Here is a 16784-nt window from a genome sequence, read left to right on the forward strand (position 1 = left end):
TTTCTCGGACACTGAATGGATAAATAAGGAATGGGTAGTTTTGAAAAGCCAAATAGTGGGAGAATTGGAAGGCAGCTGAGTGTGTAGAAGAAAAGGCATTGTGGTTGGTTCACCCTTCCAGGTTAACTCAGGCTGTCTGCATCCAAGCCAGACCCCCTCATCCATGAGGTGTGACTGTCCTGTCTCCCTCCCGTAGCACCCCTGTCTCTGGTGATGGTGAAGTCTTAGAGGCTGGGTGACTCAGAATGGAGCCCAAAGTCTTTGCTTGCCAGTCCTGCCTTGGCTGGGCCAGTGACTCAGCACACAGCGGGCGCTCCCTGACTTGGAGAGTACCCAGACTGAGCCTCGGTTCAGGAGCAGTAGAACCGAAGGGTTTGGAGAGATCACAGATATTGACACACAGCATTCACGAGTGACAGTCAGGGGGCAGGGGCAGAGTTATGTGCCTGGGCTTACCGCCAGACAAACATGGTTCTAGAAATCTCAAGCAAGTTGCACGCCCTCCATTAGCCTGGTCCCTCTGTCTGTGGATCACTCTTAACAGGGTTGAGAGGATCAAAGGAGATAGGGCACAGACAGTGCTTCGTTCAAGTTCAGCCTGTGTGATGTTCCTAAAGATGTTTACCGTGAACTGGGGAGGTCTCTGTAGACACGCAGCCAGCTGACCTTCCCATGTAGCAGACCTGGGCACACATGGGTCTTTCAGACAACAGCCAGGCCTGAAGTCTTCTCTCTCATAAGTTTGTCCCAAATGTAACTGGTTCTCCCTTGGTTGGTGTCCAGATGGCCCTGAGAACCCTGACCTAGGCTTCCAATGTCCCTGTGAGGGTTGTGTTCAGGTACACGGTAGCTTGGGACACAGCGGGGGTTCAGATGAAGGCCTTGGCACCTTCTGGGGCCTCCATCAGGCCCCTTGGCTCTGAGGACTTGTTCCTTTATAGCAGGGACGGACGGGAGGGGACTCTGCACTGTACTGCATTGAACTCTTCTTCATTCTTCGGCCCTGACTCCTTGAGAAGAAGTTGTCTCTGCAGTCCTGAGAACAGTGCCAGGCAAGAGCCAGGAGTCCGGCTTATGGCAGGGAATATGGGACTGAGAACCTTATCGTTAGAGGTGAAGGCCCTGTGACAGGACCACCGTGTTTCCCTTTAGTCTGCCATGATTGAACCTGGGGAAGGCTGTGGAACTGCTCCAGCCGGAGGAGGGCCTCCTCCTGATCTTTTGAAATTCAGTTTGCTTCCCAGATAGAACTTTTCTGTCTGCATTGATTAAAGCAGGTGACCTTTCTCTTTCTTTTCTTCTCCCCCAGAAGAAGAAAGTGCTTGATTTTTCCCTGAAGCTGTGAGTGTAGGAGCCAAGTGTCTCTCGATTGGGCTCCTCGTGGAGCTGCGCACCAGCTTCCCCTGTGACTAGGGATCCATCCCCTTCTTTTATCTGACATGTGGAAAACCAGAGGAAGGTTTCAGGGCTTGGGAACATGGGAGGCTGGAGGCTGGCTATGGGTTCCCAGTGCTCCCTCCAGCAGGGGAAATACCTGGCAGCTGCTGCTGGTTACACTTGCCCTCAGACTGTGCGTGGGCTCCTCAGAGGGACACAATGTGAACTTTGAGGAGGTGGCAGCAGATGCCCTGCTTCCAGGCCAACCTTTACGCACCCTGCCCTGGCCTGACTTTTCTCTCCTAACTAAGCCTTTGGGTGTGCAAGGGAGCCCTATTCCTTGCCTTTATGTACAGTTTCCCAGCAGCGAGGGTTTCTGTGTGTAAGCCCCTCCCCAAGTAGCTGACTAGCATCTGAAAGAATAGCTCAGGGCTTAGGTTTCTAGGGTGCTTCTTTGGCCCTGTTTACTTCCAGGTTAGTTCTCAGTGTAGACCTTGGCATTCTTGCTAACTAGTCTCTCTCTTTATTTTAAAAAACAAAAACAAAACTTTATTTTTATTTTCTGTGCATTGGTATTTTGCCTGGATGTCTGTGTGAGGGTGCCTCTGGAACCGGAGTCAGAGAGTTGCGAGCTGTCATGTGGGTGCTGGGAGTTGAACCTGGGTCCTCTGGAAGAGCAGTCAGTGCTCTTAACCGCGGAGCCATCTCTCCAGCCCCAACTAACTAGTCTCTTAAGACTGAGATAAAAAGGCTTCTAGCTGTAACAGACTTATTACCAAACTGGTAAAATCCACCAAGGAACTGGGCTTTGCAGCGGTAGGCTCAACCTTAGTCCATCAGTAACTGGGAACGATGGAGCGGGATTGTAGTTCAACACAGGGAGTAGCTCAGTCTTTACAAAGGCTTTCTCATGCCCTGTTTCACTATGTCTTTTAATAATAGCCAGTTGAGGTGGCACATGCCTCTAATCCCTACACTTGGGAGACAAGAAGCACGAGGATCGTGAGTTCAAGACCATCCTCAGGTACATAGCAAGTTCAAGGCCAATGTGAATGTGCAAACCCAATTAAAACAAAACAACAAAACCCTTTAGAACCCCCTAGAAAGTGAGGAAATTTTTATGGCTAGGACACTGAGTCTGTTAAAGCAAGTTCTGTCCAAGGCTAACGAGTTATAGGGAAGGGTTGGAGCCCAGGGTAGCAGCTTACAGATCAGGGCTCATGCCCACTCATTCTTATTTATCTGGACACAGCTGCAGAGACAAGCAGCATAGGTTTCCTCTTCTAAAACATGTAGGGACATCCCTTTTATTAATCCTAGGATGAAGCGTTTCTTTTTGTTTTGTTTTGCCTGGCTTCCAGGAACTCACTTTGTGGACTAGGCTGGCCCGAAACTCAGAGATACATATATATGCCTCTGCCCCCTGAGTGCTAGGATTAGAGGCGTGGGTCACCGTGCCAGCTGATAAGTGTTTCTATCTGAATAACTGGCATACCTGGGCAAGCCTCTGATCACAACCCATGACTCATGATATTTTGTGGTCAACACAGACATAATATCTTTTTTTTAAAAAAGATTTATTCATAACTTTTTAAAAATTTTATGTATGAGTGCTCTATAGTCAAATACAACTTTATTGCCAGAAAAAAAGCATCAGATTCCCACCCCCACTATAGATGGCTGTGAGCCACCATGTGGTTGCTGGGAACTGAACTCAGGACCTCTGGAAGAGCAGCCAGTGCTCTTAACTGCTCAGCTATCTCTCCAGCCCTCATAATTTTTTGTTTTTAACTGTGTGTGTGTTGTGAATGTCTGTTTGCACATATGAGTGCAGTCATTTGCAGAGGCAATGGGAGGAAGGGGATTGGATCCCTTACGGGTGGAATTACAGGCCATTGTGAGACACTAGATGCATGTGCTGGGAACCTAATCCTGGTCCTCTGCAATAGCAGTGTGTACTCTTAGCCACTGAGCCATCTTCAGCCCCATGGCCCTCGGTCTTCCTGGGAGTCCCAGAATAAAACCCTGTGAACAGACTTGAGCAGCAGGTGGGTCTGGCTTCTGGTTCCGAATTTGCCCAGAATTTGCCCTCCAGAAGCAACGTCACAATCCAGGGGAGTAAGAGAGTTTTGAACTTGGCTGCCAGAATGCATGTTGGCTTAGGTATCTCATCGATGGTCAGTCATTTATGTGGCCTCTTGGACACAAAGGCTGTGATGGGTACCCCGCCTGATAGAGGCGAGCCCAGCCACTTCGTTTCTGCCCAGATCCTGGCCCCACTGGACTTGCACTGTGTCTCTTTGAAACCTCTGCCTTTTCACTGGTGTTAGCAGTTTTGAGTATTGTTAGTAAGACTCAACAGCTCACCTGGGAGAAAGCTCTTCTGGCCTGAAAACCAAGCTCATGGAATTAGTGTTCTACTTAAGACTCCGGGGCTTGAGTTGGAAGTCCTGCTCACCACCATTGCTCCTGATAAATCGGAACTGTAATTTTAGGTATTAAGCCCACTTCATTTAAGAGCCAGGAAGGGGTATCCAGGGTTCAGAGAGCCACCTACTGATGTACAGGGAACCAGCTGTGGTTGGGTTGAGGCTTGCTTTTCATTCTGTTCTGGGAAACTGAGTGTGCCAAGCCCCAGAGCTGTTCTCCCAACCCGGCTTTTAATATATGAGGGTGGGGGTGGGGTTCAGCCTTGTCTTAATTTGGGCTATAAAGCTTTGGGGTACTTTGAGTGTCACTGGTTTCTGACAAATGAAGGCATGCCTGTGGTGATATAGTCACAGAGGAGTTCCAGGAGTTTCTGGTGAATACCTCAGGTCCTTCTTCACGCCAGCACCACAGGCTGTCCTCCTAGTTTGAATAGGATTTCTTGGGATGGACACAGCTTTCACCATTTTTATTTTCTCCTGGGTGCTCCATTGTCCTACAGCCTGAGAACCAATACTTTGTAGGATATTTCTGGGCCTCGTCTGAATTTTATAGCTGAGAAAACCTGAGGTCTAGGGAGGGGCTGCAGTCTGCTCACGGAGCACATGGATGGGTGGGGAGAGCAGCCAAGTGCAATCTTTGTGTCGGTAGTGCGTCCCCTTAGTGTTTTTGCACTTCCTGCAGACAAGCCCATCACTCACTGGGCTCAGAGCCTATCTTCATGCTTTTTCTAATAATGTCTTATGCCTAAAAGGACACATTTGGGCTTATTTAGTATTTTTCCTGTTTTTTTCCCCCTGGGTCATCTCATGGAGTTGTTTGGTACCCTAAGATAGCCTCAGGATTTTAATGTTTGCAATAATATTTTCACTATAAAACAAGAGTAAGATTAGTGCATTCGTTTATAAATTAATGTAATAAGATAAGTGAAAGTCAGTCCCAGGCCCTCGTTTCCTAGTTAGAGTTTGTGCGCCTTCCTGAGGGCTTTATCAAAGATAAGGATAATGCTGGACTGCAGGGAGGTCACCAGGAAGAGATGAAAGGTTCTCAGGCATCTGATCGGTAGCTGTGTTTGTGCCCAGCCCCTGTTGTGTGGCTGGAGAGGGTTCCTGGGGTCCTCACTGCAGTCAGGAGTGCAGGTAGAGGTGGTGGAGTCTTGCCTCAAAGACGCTATTCTGTGAGTCAGTTGGTTTTTCAAAATACTTTTTTTTTTTTCAAACAAAACCCAACAAAGGGATATAGGGGAGCCTGGGACTTCTTTAGGGTGCAGCACTCTTGAGGATGATGGCTTTCTCTCAATTGGCGTGTGTGGGTTACTAGTTCACACACCCACGAGACTCAGGACTCTAAGGAAAATCCCTGGGCCAGGCTTACCTGGATGCCTGTCACTACTCTCCAGCTAGTGCCAGCCAGCAGCGCCATTTCCTGTTGACTCAAGGCCAGAGTCTTGGTGGAGGTTCCTGCTTTTCCTTCTGCTAACGGAGGGCTTCCTATCTCTTGCTCACTTCTCTTTCTCATTATGCCTCCTTCCCGTCTCTGCCTTGGTGTCCCGCTCCTCGTTCACCTCTGACTTCTTCAGTCCTCCTTGGCTCCTCCTACCTCGTTGAGGCATCTGATGACCCTCTCTCCCTTCAGTTTCATCTGCCATAGCTGTACCATTCGCTCTTGGTTACCGCACCCCTTCCTCTCTGGGCCCAGGTCTAACACTTCTGGCAAGATGTGGATTATATGTTGCCCCTCCTGTCTAGGTCCCTGTGTGAGCTGGATGGGGCTGCCTACTTCTATTCCTTTGCTTTTCCAATTGAGGTACAGGTGAGCTGCATAAGATGCAAAGTCTTTAGTGTCTTTGGTATAGGGGCTGACCCTAAGAGAAGCCCCCCCCCCCCAGTCAGGCCTGTCTGTGGGGGCATAGGGTCGGGTGGGTAAGCTGTGACGGGGGTGAGCGGTCAGGGGCTGCAGAAAAGTGCAGTGTTTGAGGTATGTGTACATATGCACCACCCAGATGCAGAGAATGTTTTAACTCAAGGTTCCTTCTAGAAACTTCCAAACCACTTTCATAGATGACCACATGCAGATTTATGTCACCATCAGTTACCTTTGTCCTTCACTTTGGGTTCCTTTGATGCTTTGGAGTCTTGTGTCTCTTTAGGGAGGGAACCCTGATTTGTTCTAGGCATTTTGCATATCCCTCTTCAGTGTGTTGTATAAAACTTCACCCAGGGGGCAGCAGTTACAACTATCTATTAAAGGCCAGCAAAGGCAATTGGATCTGGAACATACAGTGAATTTCAGTCTTTAAAACAAACAAACAAACGAACAAAACCCTCAGGCCTGGAGAGGAGTCTCAGCAGTTAGGAGCACTGAACGCTCTTCCAGGGAGCTGGTGATTGATTCCCAGCATCCACGTGGCAGCCAATAGCTATTTGTGACTTCAGTCCCTGGGGATCCCGTGTTCTCTTCTGGCCATGGACACATGGCACACATTCATGCAAGGAAAACACTAAAACACATTTAAAAATAAAAAAAAATCAGAAAGCAAGGCCTGGCATCTCACCTGTAATCTCTGCATTGGGGTAGCTCAAGGAAGACCAGAAATTTGAGGCCAGTCTGGGCTACATGTAAGGCCCTGTCACACACAAACAACTCACAGTAGTTCTGTAGGGCGCTTGTTGCCTGCTTTGCTTTAAAGAAGTGGAAGTGAAGGCTTACAGGGAAAGGGAATTGTCTGTGCTCACTGAGCTGTTGGCTGATGGTAAAAATGGGCTTGGAGTCTAGCGAGGCTAGCCTCCACGGTGGGAAAGCCCCACGTGTCTAATACCTCAGCCACCCTGGCTTTTCAGGTAAACACGTTTCTCATTTGTTTCATGCGTTAACTTGTCTAGTTTTTGAACAAGGTTTCATGTAGTCCAGGCTGACCTCAAACTCAGTGTGTAGCTGGAGATGGCCTTGAACTTGTACTGGGGTTATAGGTGTGCACCACTGTATCTGTTCTTATATGCTCCTTAGGATTGAACGCAGGATTTCTTGCATGCTAGGCCAGCACTCTACCAAGTGAGCTTTATCCCCTTTAACTTGTCTTATTTGCAAGGGTCACATCTTGTTGGTTTGATGACCCCTGGGGCCCATTGGAGTGGTGGTTTGATGTCCCCTGGAAGTTTTAGATGAGGCTAGCTCAGGCTTGTTAGCTGCCTGACTCTGGGGGGTAGGTAGTGCCTGAGGCTCTGTTTGTGCCGAAGAAACAATTAGTCACAGGCAGTCCCCCAAAACACAGGATAGGACTATGCAAAGTCTGATTTCAACTGCAAAGCAGGGTACCTGTCCCAGTGAGTGGACACATTGACTAGAAAATACATTATCACAGGATTCTTTGGTTGTCTCTTGCCAGCTCCCTATGGTGCATGCCTCATGGCCAGAACTGGGTTCTGTCAGTGAAGCCTGGATCTCCTCCCAGCTCTTGGGTGACCTGAGAGTTAAGCAGGCTAAAATAATGCTGATGTCCTGAGCACGTGGGCATTCTAATCTGAGAGTACCGAGTGCTTGTCTGCCCCTCTCCCCAAGGACACAGTGACACCCTTGCCTTTTCTGTTTTTTGGAGGCCCTCCAGGGGCAAGGTCTCAGCAGGAGAGAGTCAGTGGATGGGCCTGAAAGGGTCACATTCCAGGACCAGCTACCTGGTGTCCAGACCTGTACATAAATAGAAAACGTGGCGGAATTAATGCCTCTTCACTCAAAGTGCAAATGAACCGTGAGGGGTCCATTCTTAGCCTTTGCCTGGGTCTGTAGCTGTAGAAATGACACCCCGAGCTCACAGAGTCTCAGCTTCTGACATTTGTTTGCCATTCGGAGAACTACCCCACAGAGGAAGGCTCGCTCTCCTAAATACCGACCTACTTGGATATGTACAAGTGACAGAGCCCAGCTCCCCTCCTCTGTGGAAGGGCACGTCTGCTCAGGAGGTGGCTGGAGGCTAAGTTGCACAGCTGCCGATTGGCAAGAGATGTCATTGCCCAGTGGGTGGCTGGCCGGCCTTGGTGTCTGAAATAAGATCTTCCCCAGAGGTACATCTGGAACTTGGCCTTCTCAAGGGTCCCCAAAAATAGCCAGGCCTCTAAAGGGACAACTTTGTGATAGGACTTGAGAAGGACCCCCAACTGTTCTTAGCCCAAACAGGGTTTAGCTTATTGGGGGATGGGGGAAATGTTCTGTGGTATCTATGGTACTTGTCAAAGCGGGGCCAGGAAAAGTTTAGATGAGCACAGCTCCTTCTGAGCACAGCAACGCGCAGGGTGGGACATGTGGCCAGGAAATCACTCAAAGGAGAAAGCTGCTCCAAGCCAAAGGAGATTCTGACCAAACTCACCCAGCAGGATTCTTCCAAGCCAAGGGTGATCAGACACCTGGGGAGGATGGTAGCCCTGGGAACCTGATCCGATAGCCACCGTGGTGGGCTGGGAGGAGGGGGTTCTGCTGACCTGGCTCAGCGGTTCTTTTGTCGTAACTGGATTTTACAAGGAAATGCACAGATGTGCCTAGGAGAAAGTTCAGCAACCTTGCTGTAAAGTCTAGCCAGGCAGAAACTTGCGAGCTGGCCCGGGAGACTAGCACCGTGACTAATCCCCGGGTTTTGTTCTCTTCTTGCGCCACTTCTGCATTCCTGTGGATCTCCCTTTCTTGCAATTTGTTCTAAAAATATTTCAAGTAGCTAGCCCCTGAAACACACACCACACCACACACACACACATGCATGCGCGCGCGGCCACATTCACGGCACACAAACATGTATGCATATATGCTTCTCCAGAAAGATTTTCAAGTTAGGTTCTGTGATTGGATCAAATACAAACTTTGTGGTTGGGAAACACGAGAGCTTTATTGGGAGCAGAGAAGTTTGCTGCAGTTTAGTAGCCCTAGTTGAGTCTTTCCGGGTCGCCTCCTGGTGTCAGCCTCTGCAGATATGCAGGGGCTGTTAGCTGCTGTCTGCTGCTGTCCTATACTCTGCCTTACTGTCACCCAGAAAAACCTGTCTCCCCACTGTGGGAGAGTGGGATCCCTCTTGTGCTTCAAACTGATACTTGACTTCTCAACTTTCTTTTTTCCTCTCCTGAGACAGGTTTTATTACATAGCCCAGGATAGCCTGGAACTCAGCAGGATGGCCTCCAAGTCAGAGAACTGCTCGCTTCTGCCTCTCAAGTTCTGGGATTAAAGGAATGTACCACCATTCCCAGTACCCTTAAATCTTAAAGTGTTGATCACATAGCAGTCTCTGGGAATCTGGGAACAGCAGAGCCGGTGGAGTGGTCTGTCCACTGTGCTTAGCTCGCCTGTCTGACTTATGATGCCCAAGTCACCTCGAGGATCAAGGCCTTCGGCACCACCGTTCCCCCTCAGGGTCTCTCTGCCCTGCTTCTAACCAGTCTTCATTTCTCCTTACTTTATTTTAGGAAACTGCATCCTCTGCCAATGGCCCTTCCCGTGAAGGCTCCAGGCTGCTGCCCGCTAGAGAAGGCCACCCTATATACCCCCAGCTCCGACCAGGCTACATTCCCATTCCTGTCCTCCATGAAGGTGCTGAAAATCGGCAGCCACACCTTTTCCATGCCTACGCCCAGCCTGGGGTGCAGCGATTTCGAACCGAGGCAGCAGCCACTGCTCCTCAGAGGACCCAGTCTCCTCTGCGCGGTGGCATGACAGAAGCCACCCAGCCGGATAAACAGTGTGGACAGGTGCCCGCAGCTGCAGCAGCTCAGCCTCCAGCAGCCCATGGGCCTGAGGTAAGACACCAGGCTCTTGCTGGGCCAGATACCTGGTGGTACACAGGGCTCAGGGCCGGCCTGCTGCACCAATGCAGAGACAGTTTGGCGGCCTCATATTGCTCCTTGTATCTTACACCTGTGTTATTTCTGTAGTAAAAGAATTGGTGCCAAGATGGCAGCTGCATGGTCAAAATGCATAAAGCTGACAGCAGCTGCCTGCCTCCTAGGTCACAGCGCTCTATTCACCCTGGACTCTCTGTTTCGGAGAGGGCCCTCAGTTATTCTGCTCAGTCCTTCCAGACGCACATCAACCGTTTGGACCTATGCTGAGGATGAAATCAGGACAGCATCTCTGTCTTCAGAGCGTGCCGCTAAAGGAAACACAGCTTAAGTCAGAGGGCAACAGCTTTAGACTTGGGCTTGAGCCCTGAAGCTCAGCACTGCAAGGCGCGTTAATAGCGAAAAGATAGAGCCCATCCGGTTCTGAGCTGAGGCTTGTGGCCGGCAGATCTGGTAGGGTTCTCAGCAGTTAGCCCTCTTCCTCCTCCTGTCTCCAGCTCATCCCCTGGGCCCCTGGCATTGTTCTTGAGTATGAGCCCTCGTTTCCTGCTCGTATCAGTGTCCTGACTGCCTCCCCTACATATGTTCAGCTTCACCATCCCGGGGTGGGAAGTCGTAGTTGATGTGGGACACTGGAGGTCTTCCCATGTTTGTAAAGTTTGTAAAGTATCTGAGTCAAAACAGCACACTGGGCAGAGATCTTAGAAAACTTAAGTTAACAAGGCTTTTAGTTGTGAGCCTCCTAAGGAGCCGTCTTCTTCTCTTTCTGGATGACTAGAGGGTAGATTAGGAGAGAAAGGGACCTGGCCTGCATGCAGACACGGGCAGCTCCCTAATAGAGGTCCCACTGCGTTCTCCAGTAAGTGGTTAAGAGGAAGTGAGGAGATCCTAACCCACACAGCGGACCACGCCCTTCCAGTGCACAGCGCTGCCTGCCAAGGCCTGTGCACAGATGCATTCCGTTAATCCTTAAAGCAACCGTGTGAGGTGGGCAGGCAGCCTAGCCTTTGCCCGTATTTCAGGTGACGCCCGGAGAACCGAGCTTCCAAGTGTTTGAACCTGAGCGTTTTCATGCCGGGGCTCTGAGAACCTTGTGCGTGCTAGGCGAGTGCTCTCCCAGTGAACGACATTCTGAGCGTTAGGAGAGATGGTGCTGGAGATCAAAACCAGGGCCCCAAACACACTGAGCACGTGTTTCCTCACAAAGGGACACACAAAGGCTGCCTTTCTCCCCACACTTTGAAAATGTTTGTAGTGGGAAGGTTTTTGGGAACTGTGCTATCCTGGCCAGGGGGTGCCTGATGGAAATTCGGAGTGCCAGGACAGCAGGGTCACTCATGACACACGCCTCCGCCCTTTGTCTCTTACAGCGGTCTCAGTCCCCAGCTGCCTCTGACTGCTCCTCCTCATCCTCCTCAGCCAGCCTGCCCTCCTCCGGCAGGAGCAGTCTGGGTAGCCACCAGCTCCCCCGGGGCTACATACCCATCCCCGTGATACACGAGCAGAACATCCCTCGGCCGGCAGCCCAGCCCTCCTTCCACCAAGCCCAGAAGACCCACTACCCAGCTCAGCAGGGTGAATACCAGACCCACCAGCCTGTGTACCACAAGATCCAGGGGGATGACTGGGAGCCCCGGCCACTTCGGGCAGCATCCCCATTCAGGTCACCAGTCCGGGGTGCATCCAGCCGGGAGGGCTCTCCGGCCAGAAGCGGCACACCGGTTCACTCCCCGTCACCCATCCGTGTGCACACCGTGGTTGACAGACCTCAGGTATGGAGAGGCAGTGGCTGACAGAAATTCAGATGGCTGTCGCAAGCTGAGGGGTTCTACAGGTGCGCTGGGCTTCCTCAAAATGCTGTCTAGTCAGCTTAGGCAGAGCTCGAGAAACGCTGAACTCTGGAAGTTGCTGGTCCTTGATGAAAACGCAGGACGGGGACTGTCGAGCCTTCAGTACTTTCCACGGCATTTGCTCAGCTGTTTGCTTCCCATTGCACTCACTCTAGGGGCAGAGGGGAGAGCTTGGTAATGCTGCCTCTCAGTGTTGGCTCTCTCATTCTTTATTCCTGAATGCGCACCACACCGCTGGTTCCTGGTCTCCCTGTGCCCCCACTCACACTTCAAACACTGTGTAGTCTCAAGTTTAAGAGGTACACTGTTTCCCTTTCTCTGGTCTCCAAGCCATCCTCTTGATCCCTCTGGGAGTTTGCTCAGGCCGGATCCAAGGCATAAAACACCAGAGCAGTCCCTGCTCCCCGCCCTCCAAAGGGCAGCTAGTCTGTGCCCTGAAGCTACCTCCTTTCTCCCACATCTTGCTTGAGTCCCTTAGGGTCCAGCACCTGATTATTCTGTACATTACCAAATGGCCCTCTTATCTCGTCAGCCCTGAGCCTGATAACAAGGGACCCTGTCTGACACACACTCCTCCCTTTACAGTAGGGCACTGTGGCCCTTGACTGATGCGTTGGCAGGCGGTAATGGAAAGCCATCTTGGTCCGGGGTATAGCATGGGTGCAACCCTGTGTATCCTCCTGGGAAGCTGGGGAGAGAATATTACTGAAACTGAACAGCCTGCAACTTAGAGGCAGGACACTCAGTGTCCTTGGCCTCCTCTGGCTGCCACACGAGCAGCTGAATTATTATCACAGTTTTTGAAAGGAAATCTCCTACAAACAGTGATATTATCTAAGTTCCTGAAACAGAAAACCTTCATCTTTTTGCTGGTTCTGCATGTGTGTGGCGTGCGTGCATGCACGGATACATACATGTTCTGTGTGGTGGAGGCCTGTGTTTTCCAGGACGTGTCTTCCACTCTCCACACTTTATACCGAGGCGGAGTCTCTCACTTGAACACAGAGCTTGCCAGGACAACTAGTCTAGCTAGCCAGCTTGCTTTTGGGGTATCTTCTCTCTGCCTCCTGAGCGCGAGGATTACAGATGGCCCACCACACCATCCACGCGGTCACGAGGGCCCTGGGACCCAAACTCCAGCCCTCCTGTGTGTGCAGCAGGTGTCTTGCCTGCTGAGTCATCTCCCCAGCGCTGTCTTTAGCTTTTTGATTTGGAAATTATTTCAACTTTTCAGAAGACTTCTAAGACTCATACAAAGAAGTCCCAGGGGCCCTTTATCCATGTCCACTGTTTTGTTTTGTTTAAGACATTCTCTCAAGTAACCCAGGCTGGCTTCAAAGTTACTATGTATCTGGGGATGACTTTGAACTTCTGATCCTCCTGTTCCTATTTCCCTAGTGCTGGGGTTACAGGGTGTACCACTGTGTTGGGTTCACGTGGTGCTGGTATCCTTTACACACTAGGCAAACACTGGCAACTGAGTTACATCCCCAGTAACCCCTTCCCACCCCCCACAATGCCCGCCCTATTCGTGATCACTGCTCTCATTTTCTGTCACTTCATTCTCTGTATCGTCCACTTTTTAACTGCATGAGAAGTGTTTGCAAATACCATGCCCTTTACTCCTGGAAACTCCAGCAAATATTTGCCCAAGAAGCACGGCCCCAGTAGGATGGCCCGATTCCAGAAATGTCATATTCTTGCAGTAGCACGATCCAGTATCCTCTCCACTTTTTAGATTTCCTTCCCAGCACGTTCCCGTTTCGGGATCTGATCCAGGACTGCAAACACCGCCTTTAGACGTCACTTCTCCTTCGTCTCTGGAACTGTTCCCCAGCCTCTCGAGCTTTCATGACCTTGACATTTCTGAAGAGTGCGCTGCCCTTTCCTAAGTGTTTCTCCTTACCCTGCCTTCTGTTGCGTTTAGAACCCAGGGTGGGGGGTGGCTGTGGAGGCAGGAGCGGGGAGGGTTGATGTGGGGCAGAGGGCATTTGGTGGAAGCAGAGCTTGCCAGTGAGACAGATGTGCCGCTCGGGATCCTGGGGTTTAGCAGTCCCGGGAAAGAGCGCCCATTGGTAGTGAGAATTTCCCTCAGGCTTGCTCCACGTTTCTCAAGTCAGCCAGGGAGCATTTAATACTAGTTTGACCTCTGTTGACCTTGATCTTGGTCGCCTTTCTCTTATATTTTGTTCATAGAACCATTTTTAGAGCTTTCAAGGATTTCACTCATCTGACCATTAAAGCAGAATTAATATTTTTACTTGGGGCAGGAATAGAGCAACATTTCCTCTTGGTTGGTGAAACCAGGGCATACGAGGATTTTAGAGTCCAGGCGTTCATCTAGATGCTAGAAGAGCCCTGCTCAGTTCCCATTCAGAGCATAATTTATTTTTAAAAATATGACTGTGACCTCCAGTCCCTGGAAGGACTGTGTGACAGATGCCAGGGTAAGGTGTTGTATCTGAGCAGAGCACCAGTGTCCGGGGGCCAACCTCTTCCAGGGTTCAACTATTTTGAGCATCTTGCTTATTCTCAAAAACAACTGGTCTGAGCAGAAACCACTAGACTGTCACAAGTCTGGACCAGGCATTTGAAAGGTTACCTGTGAGGGTCCAGCAAGGAGAGGCTGGAGCGGAGGCAGGGTCTCTGCCGAGGGCTGAGATAGAGTCACTCAGAAAGTACCCTGAGCAGCCAGCATGCTGTTTCATTTTTGAGAATTACTGTGGCCTGCTTTTTCTTGCCATGAGAATATCATCTATAGCCAGGTGGTGATGGCACACACCTTTATTTAATCCCAGCACTCGGGAGGCAGAGGCAGGCAAATCTCTGTGAGTTCGAGGCCAGCTTGGACTGCAAGAGCAAATTCCAGGACAGGCTCCAAAGCTACAGAGAAACCCTATCTCAGGGGGGAAAAAAGAAGAAGACTATCTATCATCTACAAGAAATACACTGATCCCTGGAGGCTTAGCAAATAATTTGGTCACATACGTAATTAATACCCAGTTTGTAATTTGGCTCTTGGCTGACCTTAAAGTCTCACTACCGGCCTAGAGAGATGCTCAGCAGGTAGAGCACTCGTTTGCTCGGAAGGTGCCCACCTGCCCATAATTTCAGCTCTGGGAGATCCGACTTCCTCTTCTGGCCTCTTCAGGGCACATGACGTGCATACAGATCACATAGAAATAAATAAAAGTAAATCTTAAAAAATATTTTTTATGAAAGGCATTTTCTAGCTCAGTGGCTAAAGAGGAACTTGCCGTGCTAGGCTGACAGTCCGAGTTCAGTTCCTGGAGCTCATGGAATGGTGGGAGGACAGAACTCTGCAAGTTGTCCTCTGACACCCACAGGCACACCGGGCACAAAGTGCCTGTGCGCGCACACACACACAGACACCCACTCAATAAAAGGGTTATTTCCGATCTTCTTACTATTTGGTATTAGCTATAAATTATTGCTTCAGACTGCTATTAAAAGTTTGTGTCCTCTTTTCTCAGCAGCCCATGACCCAACGAGAGCCTCCACCTGTCACCCAACCTGAAAACAAAGCAGAAAGTAAGCCAGGTGCAGCTGGACCCGATCTCCCTCCTGGACACATCCCCATTCAAGTCATCCGCAAGGAGGCAGACTCCAAGCCTGTTTCCCAGAAACCGCCTCCTCCTGCGGAGAAGGTGGAAGTGAAGGTCTCCTCTGCCCCAATTCCTTGTCCTTCTCCAAGCCCAGCCCCTTCAGTTGTTCCTTCTCCCCCCAAGAATGTGGCTGCAGAACAGAAGGCAGCCCCGAGCCCTGCCCCTGCAGAGCCTGCATCCTCCAAACCAGAAGCCGAAGCCCCTCCTAAACACCCAGGTGTGCTCAAAGTGGAAGCCATCCTGGAGAAGGTAGAGGGGCTGGAGCAGGCTGTAGACAACTTTGAAGGTAAGAAGACTGATAAAAAGTACCTGATGATCGAAGAGTATTTGACCAAAGAGCTGCTGGCCTTGGATTCTGTAGACCCGGAAGGGCGAGCTGATGTGCGTCAGGCCAGGAGAGATGGCGTCAGGAAGGTTCAGACCATCTTGGAAAAACTTGAGCAGAAAGCAATCGATGTCCCAGGTCAAGTACAAGTCTATGAACTGCAGCCCAGCAACCTTGGGTCAGAGCAGCCGCTACAGGAAATCATGGGCATGGGTGTCGTGGCCCCTGAGAAAGATGAGAAAAGTCCTGGAACCAAAGAGCCACAGACTGAAAGCCAACAGCCGGAAGCCAAAGCAGCCTCGCCTCCGAATCCCAGCAGCACAGCGGACTCAGCTGGCAATCCAGTGGCTCCCTAGAGTCCGCCTGGAGCCTCGGACTGACTGTGTGCTATAGAGACTTTTAAGTTGCATGCACTGCAGGACCTGCAGTCAGCTGGTCCTTATTATTCATAGCCGCTTGGTATGCAGTAATGTGGGGTGGAGGCAAAGCACTAACTAACCAAGGGGGCTTTTCTTCTGTATTCTTATCTGTATAAATAAAAGAAGTTGCCTGTTCTGAAGTCTAACCCTGCTGCTTGTTTTGAGAGCCCTTTCTGTGCATGAGTAGGATGAGTTAACCATGACTGTGAGTGATCTTCCTGTAGCTCTGGACTGAAGGGCTTTGGGGGGATAGGCAGAGAGATACAGGAATCTGAAACCCGGTTTTTGGACATGTTGCCATTTTGATGGGATAATCTTCATCTCATTACTGAAATACCTACCTTTAGCCAAAATGAGATGTACAGGAAGCCCTACGAATATCTGTATGTTGGAATGGCTTTAATGTTACATTTTGGGGTGGGGGAAAAAATAAAATGATTATATAACTCTTGAGATGGTTTTTGTGGTTTCTGAACTTTGAAGAGTGGCAGATAGCATCAAGGTTGTTCCAGGACTGGGGGTGTAGCTCAGTGGGTGAAGTGGGAATTCACATATGAAAGGTTGGGCACAGGCCTATCATCCCAGCACTAGGGAGGCAGAGCCTAGGATGCCCAGGGCTCACTAGTCAGCCAGCCGTGCTAGACCAGTGAGCTCCAGGCTCCGTGAGAGACCCTGTCTCATAAATGAGGTAGAGAACAGTTGAGGGCAGCACCCCATATTGACCTGTTGACTTCTTCACATGGGTATGTGCACACACATGAAAACACACAGGAAGGGCTGGAGAGATGGCTCAGTGGTTAAGAGCATTGTTTGCTCTTCCAAAGGTCCCTAGTTCGATTCCCAGCAACCACATGGTGGCTCACAACCATCTGTAATGAGGTCTGGTGCCCTCTTCTGGCCTGCAGGCATATACACAGACAGAATAGTGTATACATAATAAATAAAT

General features: G+C 50.2%; 1 protein-coding gene across 2 annotated transcripts in view; it reads left to right on the forward strand.

Moving 5' to 3' along the window:
• The window catches only part of Bag3 (BCL2 associated athanogene 3), a 23482-nt gene extending 7193 nt beyond the window's left edge, over window positions 1–16289 (forward strand). The window contains exons 2-4 of one of the 2 annotated variants that reach the window (XM_005351349.3): window positions 9247–9576; window positions 10989–11390; window positions 14963–16289. In XM_005351349.3, the coding sequence (XP_005351406.2) occupies window positions 9247–9576; window positions 10989–11390; window positions 14963–15775 (1545 nt within the window). In that variant the 3' untranslated portion in view covers window positions 15776–16289. The remainder of the gene's footprint in view (window positions 1–9246; window positions 9577–10988; window positions 11391–14962) is intronic. The other variant, XM_013347741.2, reaches the window with a different exon arrangement.
• Window positions 16290–16784: the final 495 nt, after the last annotated feature.

The sequence above is a fragment of the Microtus ochrogaster genome, chromosome 8, assembly GCF_000317375.1.
Source record: "Microtus ochrogaster isolate Prairie Vole_2 chromosome 8, MicOch1.0, whole genome shotgun sequence".
In the NCBI taxonomy this organism is placed as follows: Eukaryota; Metazoa; Chordata; class Mammalia; order Rodentia; family Cricetidae; genus Microtus; species Microtus ochrogaster.